We start from the raw sequence: 12,374 nt of genomic DNA, 5'->3' as shown, positions 1-12,374 counted from the left end.
TCATTTTTGCTTTTGTTTCTTTTGCCTTCGTGGATGTATCTTGCAAGAAGTTACTATGGCCGAGTTCAAAAAGGGTGTTGCCTGTGTTCTTCTCTAGGATTTTGATGGAATCTTGTCTCACATTTAGATCTTTCATCCATTTTGAGTTTATCTTTGTGTATGGTGAAAGAGAGTGGTCTAGTTTCATTCTTCTGCATGTGGATGTCCAATTTTCCCAGCACCATTTAAGATTTTATTTATTTATTCATGAGAGACACAGAGAGACAGAGAGAGAGAGAGGCAGAGACATAGGCAGAGGGAGAAGCAGGCTCCCTGCAGCTTGCCTGATGCAGGACTCGATCCCAGGACTCCAGGATCACCCCTAAGCCAAAGGCAGACGTTCAACTGCTGAGCCACCCAGGCGTCCCCATAATAGGGTTCTTGTAGATTATTTATTTATTCATTCATTCATTCATGAGAGACATACAGAGAGAGAGAGAGACGTAGGCAGAGGGAGAAGCATACTCCCCGCGGGGAGCCCCATGCAGGACTTGATCCGGTGCCCCACATCCCTACCCAAGCGGAAGGCAGACGCTCAACCACTGAGCCGCCCCCGCATTCCCTTGTAGATTAATTTAAAGCAAACTGCAAATTGAACACCAATAAAAAATAAATTTATTATTAAAAAAATAAAATAAAGCAAACTGCATGGACGGTTTTCTAAGAATTGCTCTTAACACTAATAGCTGGTTCAACTGATGTCGGTATTAAGGTAATCTCATGCTGTCATCTTTCCCCCACAACTTTGATATTTGACTATAATGGACCATAACTTGTCAGAGTTAGGTGCAACTATTTTACAAAATGTGTCAGTTTGCAATTGCTGCTGTAGCAAATTGCCATAAATGTACTGGATTCAAGCAAAATTTATGTACAGTTCTGTAGGTCAGATTACTCGGCTTAAATTGGGGTGTCAGCAAGCCTGTGTTCTTCTGAAGGCTCTGGGGGAGAATTTCTTTTCTTGCCTTTTATATCCACTAGAAGTTGCTTGCATTCCTTGGCTAGTGGTCCCCTTCCCCATCTTCAAAGCCAGCAGTTTAGCATCTTCAAATCTCTACCTCTGACTTCTGCTTCTGTTGTTGCATCCCTTATTCTTCCTCTGACCCTCCCTCCTGCCCCCCTTTTCTAAAGACCTTTGTGATAACTCTAGGGCTACTTGAATGATCCAGGATAATTTCCCTCTCTTAAGATCCTTAATTTAAATCATATATGCAAAGTCCTTTTGCCATGTAAGGTAAAGTGACCATGAGTTCCAGGAATTAGAACACCTTTGAGGGCGGGGAGTGTTATTCCGTGCACCACATAAGAGTTTATAATTGCTGAGTTTCATTACCTTATTTTAAATTTATTCTCAATTTTGTCCCCCAACATAATAGAAGCTATATTTGACTGTAAATTAATTCACAATGGAAAATTTAAAAATTAATTTCTAAATGGCATTAAAGTATGTGTCCAAGGAATAATTTCATTAAGCACTTTAAGATTATTTAATTTTCAATGATTTAATAGTAGCACCATTTCAAATTTCTATGCCAGTGTCATCACTTACAATTATCTTTTTCCAAATTATTTAAAATTTAGCTATAGTCTCTATATAACCTATTTTGTGAATTAGCCCTGAACTAAAATGTCATTATATATTGTAAATTCATGTACTCTCCATGGCATCCTCATGCTCTCCTGAATACATTAAAACCATAGGTAGTATGAACACAGATATGGAAACAATGAAACAATGTGCTTGGTCTCAATAAATCGCATTCAATTTGATTTAGGCTTTTGCAAGAACACATATTACGAAAGAATTCTTTTTCCAATGTTCATGACTAATTATTTGAGAAATATTTTTCTGCAGGATTTTTTCTCTCAAAAGATGAATAGCTCTTTCCGTACGTAACACAGTGCCAGACGTAGTTTATTTAAGAGTTCTTATAGTAAAAAGTCTTGTCAAAAGAGAGTCTTAATCATTGTTCCTTGGACAAGTGTCCAAGTTCTTCTCTTCAGAGAGAGTCAGGAAGGCTGAAAGTGGGATGAAAGGGAGAAAAATAGTTTAATTCTCCTGGGAAAGGTCTACTAGTGCTGAGATGATATGAATCATTGATTCTCAAACAACTTGTTTATTTCTTGGCATGACATAAGTGAAAGGCAACTGGGAAGGAGGAGATTTTCCCCATTGCTTTCTAAATTCACAAGTCTCCAGATATTTGACAAATCAAATGAATAATTAGGAAATGTATTGTTTTTCATGAAGCTTTTTTGGGGGAAGAGTTTCTATCAAAACTTAAAATGAATATATCTGTTGACTCAGCATTTCCACTGCTATCTCTCTGATGGTATTTGCACAAGTGGGCCAAGATAAAGGTACATCAACAGAAAACTGATTGGGAAAAAAAAAATGATACATCCATTCACTGGAGTTTAAAGCACCTAGTCAAAAGAATGAGGCTAATATAAAGTTATGTCCAAGATATACTGTCTAGTGAAAAAAATCAAGTTGTAAAATAATATGTAAACCTCTAGAAATCAAGGTAGCTTTGGAACTTTGTCATTTCCAAGAAAAATTGTACGGTGTTTGCATAATTCCTAACTTTCTTTTTTCCAAAAAAGATTTATTTATTTGAGAGAGAGAGCACACGAGCAGGAGCAGGGAGAGGAGCAGAGGGAGAGGGAGCAGCAGACTCCTGGCTGACCTGGACTCCATCCCAGCACCCTGGAATCCTGACTTGAGCTGAAGGCAGAGGATTACTGAGCCACTGGGCAGCCCCTAATTCCTAAATTTCTATGTTCTAATTCAGTCCCCCCCCCTTTTTTTTACTGTAAATTGGGAGTCCAGTATATGATACATTTTTAAAAATCCTGCTTACAGCAATGTAATTTAGTATGGAAATTATTTAGGTTTGTTCAAGTTTGCATATCTTTTTTTCCTCCATGTGCTATTTCAAATTTGATGTTACAATAAATGAAAACTTTGGTAATATAGACAGTTTTGACTTCACAATTACATCACAATACAACCTATTCTTATTTGGGGAATTTTTTTCCCTATAGAAGAAAATAGGGAAAAGATATTTCTCCCTAAAGAAAAAAATTCTCAAAAAAAAAAAAAAAAGAAAAAAGAAAAAAATTCTCCTACTTCAAAACGTTATTCTTTATCCCTATACCGGGTACAATAACTGGCATATTTGTACTTAGTTACATTTATTGAAGGAGTGGTTTCCATAAATACAATGTTGACACCTAGTAACTTCCTTTGCCAGTTCCGTACATAGAAATAATGGTATTTCGTAAGAAATGAATTAGAAATTTTAAGGGAAAGTCAGAGTTTTTTGGTTCATCTCTGGTATCTTATTAGACTCCCAATCCAAGATTCTATCCATAAGGCCACACTTGTCTCCTTGCTGAAGAGTTGTGAAAGATTACAAAGCTCGTAGGACTTAACCACAACTAGTGTTGATATTTGCAGAATCATTAAAATATAGTATTTTCTGGGCGCCTGGGTGGCTCAATGGTGGAGCATCTCCCCTTCTCAGATCGTGTCCTCGGGGTCCTGGGATCGAGTCCCGCATGGGGCTACCTGCAGAGAGCCTGCTTCTCCCTCTGCCTATGTCTCTGCCTCTCTGTGTCTCTCGTGAATAAACTCTTTAAAAATAAAATATTTTCAAACCAACTATTTTTACTAAACATATGCAGACCACTTTGACGGATAATGGAACTTCGAAGTGTACAGGTGTAGGACAAGAAATTAAGCCAGCAATAATGGGGGGAAATGCAAGATAACATGCCAAATGTCAGATGTCACTATTGTACAGAAAGGTGTGACGGAGGGAAGTCGGAGGCTACTCCTTCAGGCTCTCAGCAACGAGTGCGTCTTAAGCCCGACTCCGGAAAGACCAGAGCTGCGCGCTCCGGACACTGTTTGGGGGGCAGCCTGGAGTGCTCTGCCGTCGTTCTGCGATTAGCCTGGCCTCGGGGGCTCTGCAGACGTCGAGAACGCAGGCGCCCCGCGAGCCGGCCCGCCCCTGCCCCGCCCCGGGTGCACCACCTCCAGGCCACGGCCGCCTCTGTGGGGCGGGCACACGAGGCCCCCCATGCCCCGCCCACCCCAGGTGCTGCACCCCAAGGGCACGGCCCCTCCGCCGCTCCCGTGGGGCGGGCACACGAGGCCCCCCATGCCCCGCCCACCCCGGGTGCTGCACCCCCAGGGCACGGCCCCTCCGCCGCTCCCGTGGGGAGGTCACACGAGGCGCCCCATGCCCCGCCCACCCCGGGTGCTGCACCCCCAGGGCACGGCCCCTCCGCCGCTCCCGTGGGGAGGTCACACGAGGCCCCCCATGCCCCGCCCACCCCGGGTGCTGCACCCCCAGGGCACGGCCCCTCCGCCGCTCCCGTGGGGAGGTCACACGAGGCGCCCCATGCCCCGCCCACCCCGGGTGCTGCACCCCCAGGGCACGGCCCCTCCGCCGCTCCCGTGGGGCGGGCACACGAGGCCCCCCATGCCCCGCCCACCCCCGGTGCTGCACCCCCAGGGCACGGCCCCTCCGCCGCTCCCGTGGGGAGGTCACACGAGGCGCCCCATGCCCCGCCCACCCCGGGTGCTGCACCCCCAGGGCACGGCCCCTCCGCCGCTCCCGTGGGGCGGGCACACGAGGCCCCCCATGCCCCGCCCACCCCCGGTGCTGCACCCCCAGGGCACGGCCCCTCCGCCGCTCCCGTGGGGCGGGCACACGAGGCCCCCCATGCCCCGCCCACCCCCGGTGCTGCACCCCCAGGGCACGGCCCCTCCGCCGCTCCCGTGGGGAGGTCACACGAGGCCCCCCATGCCCCGCCCACCCCCGGTGCTGCACCCCCAGGGCACGGCCCCTCCGCCGCTCCCGTGGGGAGGTCACACGAGGCCCCCCATGCCCCGCCCACCCCCGGTGCTGCACCCCCAGGGCACGGCCCCTCCGCCGCTCCCGTGGGGAGGTCACACGAGGCCCCCCATGCCCCGCCCACCCCCGGTGCTGCACCCCCAGGGCACGGCCCCTCCGCCGCTCCCGTGGGGAGGTCACACGAGCCCCCCCATGCCCCGCCCACCCCCTGTGCGGCTCCCGCAGGGCACGGCCCCTCCGCCGCTCCCGTGGGGCGCGCACACACGAGGCCCCGCCCTGCCGGCCCGAGGTCGGCCGCGCAGGCGCAGTGCCTCCCGGTTGTAGTCGCGGCGGCCCGGCCGGCGTGGTGAGTCCGGGTTGCGGTGCTGGGGTCGCTGCAGCGTCTGGGTCTCCGCCGGTTCTGCCCCAGCGCCTGGTGGCAGGACGGGCCTGGGCGAGCCCCCTCGGCGCTCCCGCCTCCGCGAGGCCGGGGGGCTCCAGGCGGTCGCCGGGGGCCGCGCGCGTGCGGCGGGGCTGGGCGGCGGCCGAGGGTGTTTGGGCGGGAGGGGCCCGCGGGAGGGGCCGGGCCTCCGCCTGCTCGGACCCCGGCGCCGCCGACTGCCTTCCCGCCTCCCTCCCGCGCGCCCTCCTCGCCGCCCATTTTCTCTTGAGGAACTTGGGGTGCTGGCAGTAGGCGCCTTGGAGACGGGCTGCCGGGGTCCTGCCGGGGTCTCGATCCCCGTGCACCGCCCACGGGCTCGGCGACCTCTGCAAGCCCCTTGCCCTCTGTGTGTCTGTTTCCAGTGTGTACGGGGGGGGGGGGGGGCAGTAATAGTGACCTGCCTCGTAAGGTGGTTGTGGGACAGTGTCTTTGAGGTGCGTGGAGCCGAGCGTGATGCACAGCAGAAGTATGTAAGTGCTGTTCATCTTTCTGAGCCTGGTACCGAACGGAGAGTTGTGTCCTCCCCGCGCTGAAGATGGTTACCCAACAGTCCAAGGGTGGGGGAAAAGTTGTTTTATTTGTTTGAGACTATGGGCTTCTGTTTGTATAGCATGTTTTTGAATTTTAATTTATTTAATTTATTTTTTTTTTAAGATTTTATTTAGTTGAGAGAGAGAGAGCATGAGTAGGGTGGAGAGGGAAAGCAGACCCCCCGCTGAGCAGGGAGCCTGAGGTGGGGCTGGATCCCAGGACACTGGGATCATGAGTGGAAGGCAGAGAGGCTTAAGGCCTAGAGCCACTCAGGCACCCCAGCATGGTTTTTTTTTTTTTTTTTTTTTTTTTTTTTTTAAATCAAACATTTCTAAACAATTCAGTTGCACATCTTACAGCAGAGAAAAGACATGTTAGAGAAATACTGAAGTTGAAAGCTGGAAAGATTTGTTTGGGAAACCGCATGAAAGAAAGGGCCAGAACTTATTTGTCCTGGAAAGAATAAACCTACCAGGCCTGAGACGGCTATCCTTAGAAAGATCCCCTTGCAAGGCTACACCTTGTTTGGCATCTGGGAACAATATAGTTTATGCCTTGCACTACTGTTTGTGTCGAAGTCACCAGCCCCCAGAAAAAACCCTGGCCTGTGAGTCTGTAATGGGCTTCCCTGGGCAGAAACATTGCACAGACATTGCTGGAGTTTCCTCACTGAGGAGAAAGAATGCGCTCTGTTTGACCCTTTCTGGGAGGAAGAGAACATAAGGAAGCCTGCACATGGATTCCTGCAAACTTCACCTGTGTCTTTTTCCATTATGCTCAGGTTGTATGTCCATACTGCCTTGCTGTAATAAAAGTTAGCCATGAGTACAACTACATGCCGAGTCCTGTGAGTCCTTCCAGTGAATCTTCAAATGTGAGGGTGGTCTTGGAACTCCCCAGATGCAATATTGGTGATAGGAAGTACTTGAAGATCTAAATAATTGGATTTTAATTTTGTCTCTTTCTGCCTAAAAAGGAAAGAAAAAGAGAGCTATACAGATACGTGCTGAATAGTGGGTTACCTCCAAAGTTATATCTATGTTTAGACATACTGCAAGTGTCAGAAAAATCACTAGAAATTGACTATGTGGCCAAGTTAAGTCACTGTCTTTTACAGACCTTTTATAGAATGTAGGTCAAATACCTGGTTCTTTTTGTTATTCTGCAAGCACTATCTATGTGTCGCTGCCTGTCTTTATCAAGAGGTGATTTGAGAAGCTGGGGAAAGGTATGAGCAGTTTCCAGGAGCCATTTTTTTCCCCTGGATTCTTTTAGTTACACCTATATTTTCAGGACATCAAGTTGAAATAGTTGGAGGGAAGTCTGTAAGTTTGGCGGTGGAAAGATGACATTTGCCATCTGATTATATCTTTTTTCCCTCAGTAAAGCAGAAGACTAGATACTCTCTTGAGAAGTAGGGAGATGGAGATTTATTTATTTATTCATTTTTAAAGGTTTGGGAGAATGAGGAAGGTTTCAGATGGCTGTGTGAGGAGTAAGTAAGTAGGTTTGCCAGGAAGTGTAGTAGATAATGGCATGTCTTGATCCATTTGAGATTGAGATTGAGATTATGAATTTGGTGGACCCAATCTGCTTTCTTACAAGATTTTCTCCAGCCTGTTTGGATGCAGACATGGTGAAAGTGTTTAATTGGGTTCATTTAGGTTTGGGGTTTTTTTTTTTTAATACTTATTAAAAAAAAAGATTTTATTTATTTATTCATGAAACACACAGAGAGAGGCAGAGACCTAGGCAGAGGGAGAAGCAGGCTCCCTGCAGGGAGCCCGATGTGGGACTCGATCCCAGGACCCTGGCATCACCATCTGTTACCATACAACATTATTACAATATTTTTGAGTATATTCCCTATACGATACTTTTCATCTCCATGACTTATTTATTTTATAACTGGAAGTTTGTAACTCTTAATCTTATCTATTATAAAATCTATAAGATTTTATTTATTTATTCATGAGAGACACACAGAGAGAGGCAGAGACCTCGGCAGAGGGAGACGCAGGCTCCCTGCTGGGAGCCTGATGCAGGACTCTATTCTAGGACCCCAGGATCACCACCGGAGCTGAAGGCAGATGCTCAACTACTGAGCCACCCAGGGGCCCCTAGGTTTGGAGTTCTGTTAGAGGAGTGATGTGGTAGTCTTTAAGGCTGTGCACACGTGTTTTGTCCTTCTGTGTACATAGTAAGGTTGCATTCTTTGTACACAGCCCACATCCTACCCCCTACTCATGTCCACTTGAAGTTAAATGTGCCATATGACTTGCTTGGACTGCTAAAATGTGAGGAGACGTGACATACATCATGTCCGAGTGAAACTTTAAGACCCAGCACTCCATTTGCTACTTCCCCATCTCCCTGCCTTGCTATAGTGATCATGGAAGCACGTGGTGAGATGCAACCTCTTGTCAGGCTGGGCACTAAAGGTGAATAGGATTGGCTGAACAGGCAAAGCTGGAAGAACTCGAATTTGTGATTAGAGAATGGAATACTTGAATTAGTGATTTTGCAAGGTAGGACGGTAAGAGTGAGTGGATGAGGAAGTTTGGAGAGAAAAGGCAGTCAGAAATGAAGTGGTCAAGGAACTCAGAGGCCTTGTGCATCTCTAACCCTGAAGGCCATAATTTGTTGCAGCTCAGTTCAAGAGTGATGACCTCTGGAGTTAAAGAAATGGCTCTTAAAAATGGTAAACGAAAAAGCTCCTTATGTGGAATAGAAGGCCTCTGCCTCTCTCTCTGTCTCTCATGAATATTCTGAATCAAGATTCAGAATTTAGGGCACCTGCTCAGTGGTTGAGCGTCTGCCTTTGGCTCAGGTTGTGATCCTGGGGTTCTAGGATTGAGTTCCTCATCAGGCTCCTTGTGGGGAGCTTGCTTTTCTCTCTCTGTCTCTGCCTCTCTCTAAATAAAATCTTAAAGGAAAAAAAATTCAGGATTTATTTCTGTATTCATTTTTAAAGATTTATTTATTTTAGAGAGAGAGCATGTGCACAAACACACGGAGAGACAGAGGAAGAGGGAGAGGATATCAAACAGACTTCCCACTGAGTGGAGCCTGGCATGGGACCGAATCCCATGACCCTGAGATCATGACCTGAACCAAAATCAAGAATCGGACGCTTAACTTACTGAGCCACCCAGGCACCCCAAGATTCAGAATTTATTATTGAGTTGAAAGTTTCTTGATCAATAGAAAGCAAATAAACAAATAGCCATGAAAATTGCAGTGTAGCTTAGCCATAGAACAGATGATATTAGGTAGGATGTAGGCAGAGACTCCAAATACAGTGGTTTGAAAAGATGCTTAATCTTTAATCTAAAATGTTAACAATTGGGCAGCCCGGGTAGCTCAGTGATTTAGCGTTGCCTTCAGCCCAGGGCGAGGTCCTGGAGACCCGGGTTCGAGTCCCATATTGGGCTCCCTGCATGGAGTCTGGCTGTGTCTCTCCCTCTCTCTGTGTCTCTCATGAATAAATAAATAAAATCTTTAAAAATAAATAAATAAAATCTTAACAATTAATTTTGGGTTTTTAAGAAACAGAAAGGACAGAGGTAAGTAACACCATGAAGAAAGAAACAAATTAAGTGTGGGGCGTTATACAACCTTGCTATTGAAAGTATGGTCTATGGAGGCACAAAGATACGTGCTCTTTGCAACTTACTTTGAAGTAGTTCAGCAAAAACAAGTAAATATATTCACATATTCAGTATCTGTACATACTGATATTTAGATAAAACAAATAGGGCAAAATGTTCTAGATGTGGATTCTAGGTAATAAGCATATGGGTGTTTATTATAATGTTCTATTAACTTTTCTGGATGTTTAAGTGTTTTCATAATAAAAATGTGGGGGAAAGCCTCACCCCCCCCCCAAAAAAAATGCTGCAGCTTAAAACAATTTATTTCTCTCTCAGTAGTTCAGTGCTGGGTCATATAGTGCAGATAGGCTGGCTCTGCTGTGCTGGGCACCTGGCTTCCTTCCCTGCCCCATTGTGGCTTTTCCAATTTCTACTAATTTCCTAGCTAGTGGGGTGGGAGAAAGGGCAAGGGGAGCACAAGACCCAGAAGCAGCATTTATTCCCTTGGTCAAAACTTTAGTTTTGTCATTCACCTGGACATCATCTAGGGAGTAGTTGGCAAAAGTCAAATATGTGCATTTGTATTTTGGTTTAATAAAGATTTCTTTGGTTACATCTAATGTTCTCTTCTTCTGTTAATGTACCAAGCCAACTAAAGTTGAAGTCATTTCCATTTTAATATACATGAAGTAAAATACCTAAAATTTTAGTTTTGAGGATTAAAATGTATTCATTTCACCCTACCCCCAACCTTTTCAGTAAATAACAGATGCGGGTGAAAGAGCCTTCCAAAGCTTTGCCTGAGAAAGCCAAAAGAAATAAAAGGCCTGCTATACCTCGTGATGAAGACTCTTCAGACGACATTCCTGGTAAATTGTCATATCTGGCATCCTAAATAGCACTGGGGGAAATAACCATCTATGTTTTTCATCAATAAATCCTTTATTCTTTATTTTTACTCTTTTCTATATGAACTTTTATCTATTTTTTATTTTTAAGATTTTAAAAAAGATTTTATTTATTTATTTGACAGAGAGAGAGAGCACAAGTAGGGGGAGCAGCAGGTAGCAAAGAGCACGACGACATGGGGCTCAATCCCAGGACATTGGGATCATGACCTGAGCTGAAAGCAGACACTTAACCACCCAGGAGTCCCCTGCATGAAATTTTAAATCACCTTGTCTAGTTCCAAAATCCTGTTGATGTTTTTATTGAGATTTTGTCTAGTTTCTAAAATAACTTAAAATTAGCATCTTTTTGTTTTCACATTTCTCATGGCCTGTTAAAGCCAGGCCTTTCAAGCCTGGGAGAAGATTCTGGGGAGCTGCTGGCTTCAGGCCTGCTTTTTTCTTGAGCTTCGTGCCTTCCATTTCAGCCTCCAAGGATTCTCCCATTCTTTCTCACCAGTTCAGCTCTCCATTTAAAAAGGTGTTTTAAATTTTTATTTCCATTTTTAAGTGTTTTTAACTTGGACAGTGTTTCAGGATAGCTAGATTGTTGAGGGAAGTCTGAATTATATCTTTAAACATTTGTTTTATTCTGTGAATATGATTTCTTTCAGGGATCCTGAAAAAAAATGTTCAGGGATGATTCCTGTCTTCTTATTATTTTTTCTCAAATCCTCTAAAACTCCTGCTTCCTTTTCATTTTGTTTGCTCTTTTCATTTTTATCTTTTACAATGTCTTCTGCAGTATTTTTCACTTTCTGCCCTTTTTATTTGTCATCCTTTTTGTGGTTTCATTTATTTTTTCTTTCATTTTTTTCCCTGAGCTCTGCTACTGCTCTTCCTACTGTTTTGCCACCTCGTGCTGGTGCATTTGCTTCTGTTTTGTATTTTTATTTCATGACAGTGATTTCTGTGTCATACGCTTTTCAGTTTTCTTCTATTGCCATAGAGTTTGTGGCTTAGATTTTTCCTTGATTTCTCATTGTAAGTCACCTTTCTTGGGCCAGTTAGTTTTAGAATATTTGTGTGAGGAGGGCCAGGGCACTGTCAGGACCACTGGAGTTTTGAGTGTGAGCTCAGTTAGCTTTTACTCCTTTCCAACTCAACAGGATTACGCAGCCCTGGGTTTTTTGAGAATCCAAAGTATCTCTTCTTCCCGACTGACTTAGAGATGAGACTGTTCCCTGTGAATTTGGCTTTTTGTTTGTTTGTTTGTTTGTCACTTAGTGAATTAGTAATTGCCTTTTTTGGCTTCTTAAAACAAAACTGGATATAGGGGAGCTCCTGCCAGTGTTGTTGCAGCACAGAGATTTAGGTTTCTGTGCTGTGTTTGCAAAGCATGCAGCGTTCTCTGTGAAATCTATAGCTGCAGTATGCTCTCTGCTTCCTTCTGTATGCACTTCTCTTTGATCTCTGCTGCGTTGAGGTGGGACCCTTCCACTTAATTTATGACGGGGTCTTGTGGTTTTTCTGAAAAGGAACTCGTTGTTTTTGTTTTCTATTCTTGTTGACCTTAGTTTCTGGAGAATGGGGAAGTGTTGATTTTAGACCATCATTTGCAAACTAGAAGACCTCCCTGTAAAGTTTTTATTAATATTTAAAGTGAAAAATGTGGACATCTTAATTATTGTTTTTGACTTGTTATTGCAAAACAACTATAGGCTTTAATGCATTGTATGTTTTATTCGGGAATCCCTAGAGGACTTATTTGACAGATGAAATTTAGACAATTGTACGTTTTTTTTTTAATTTAGACAATTATATGACTAAACAAGTTACAGAAAACTGAGCACAAAAAAATAAATATTTTTTTACATTTCCCTGCTCTTCCCCACAAAAGATTGTGGATGCTATTTAAACGCTGGTTAGCTCTTGTAGGAAGCATCAAACTTTCAAATTTACTTAATAATAAGTATATATGGTTGAAGCATTTAAATGGTAATAGATTTAATTTAGAGGCCTGAAACCTTTTATC

At 44.8% G+C, this 12,374-nt stretch overlaps 1 protein-coding gene across 5 annotated transcripts in view; it reads left to right on the top strand.

The window, feature by feature from the left end:
- Positions 1–5,113: 5,113 nt before the first annotated feature.
- Positions 5,114–12,374, top strand: part of USP45 (ubiquitin specific peptidase 45) — a 72,444-nt gene continuing 65,183 nt past the window's right edge. For all 5 annotated transcript variants that reach the window (XR_004804471.2, XM_049092408.1, XM_035698186.2 and 2 more), the window contains exons 1-2: positions 5,114–5,253; positions 10,212–10,321. Coding sequence is in view for 4 of the 5 variants with exons in the window: in XM_035698186.2 (XP_035554079.1) it covers positions 10,222–10,321 (100 nt within the window). In the remaining variant the exon portion in view is untranslated. The remainder of the gene's footprint in view (positions 5,254–10,211; positions 10,322–12,374) is intronic.

The sequence above is a fragment of the Canis lupus genome, chromosome 12 (genome assembly GCF_003254725.2).
Source record: "Canis lupus dingo isolate Sandy chromosome 12, ASM325472v2, whole genome shotgun sequence".
Lineage (NCBI taxonomy): Eukaryota > Metazoa > Chordata > Mammalia > Carnivora > Canidae > Canis > Canis lupus.
Note: the sequence above shows the minus strand (reverse complement) of the source record. Positions and strands in the feature narration are given on the sequence as shown.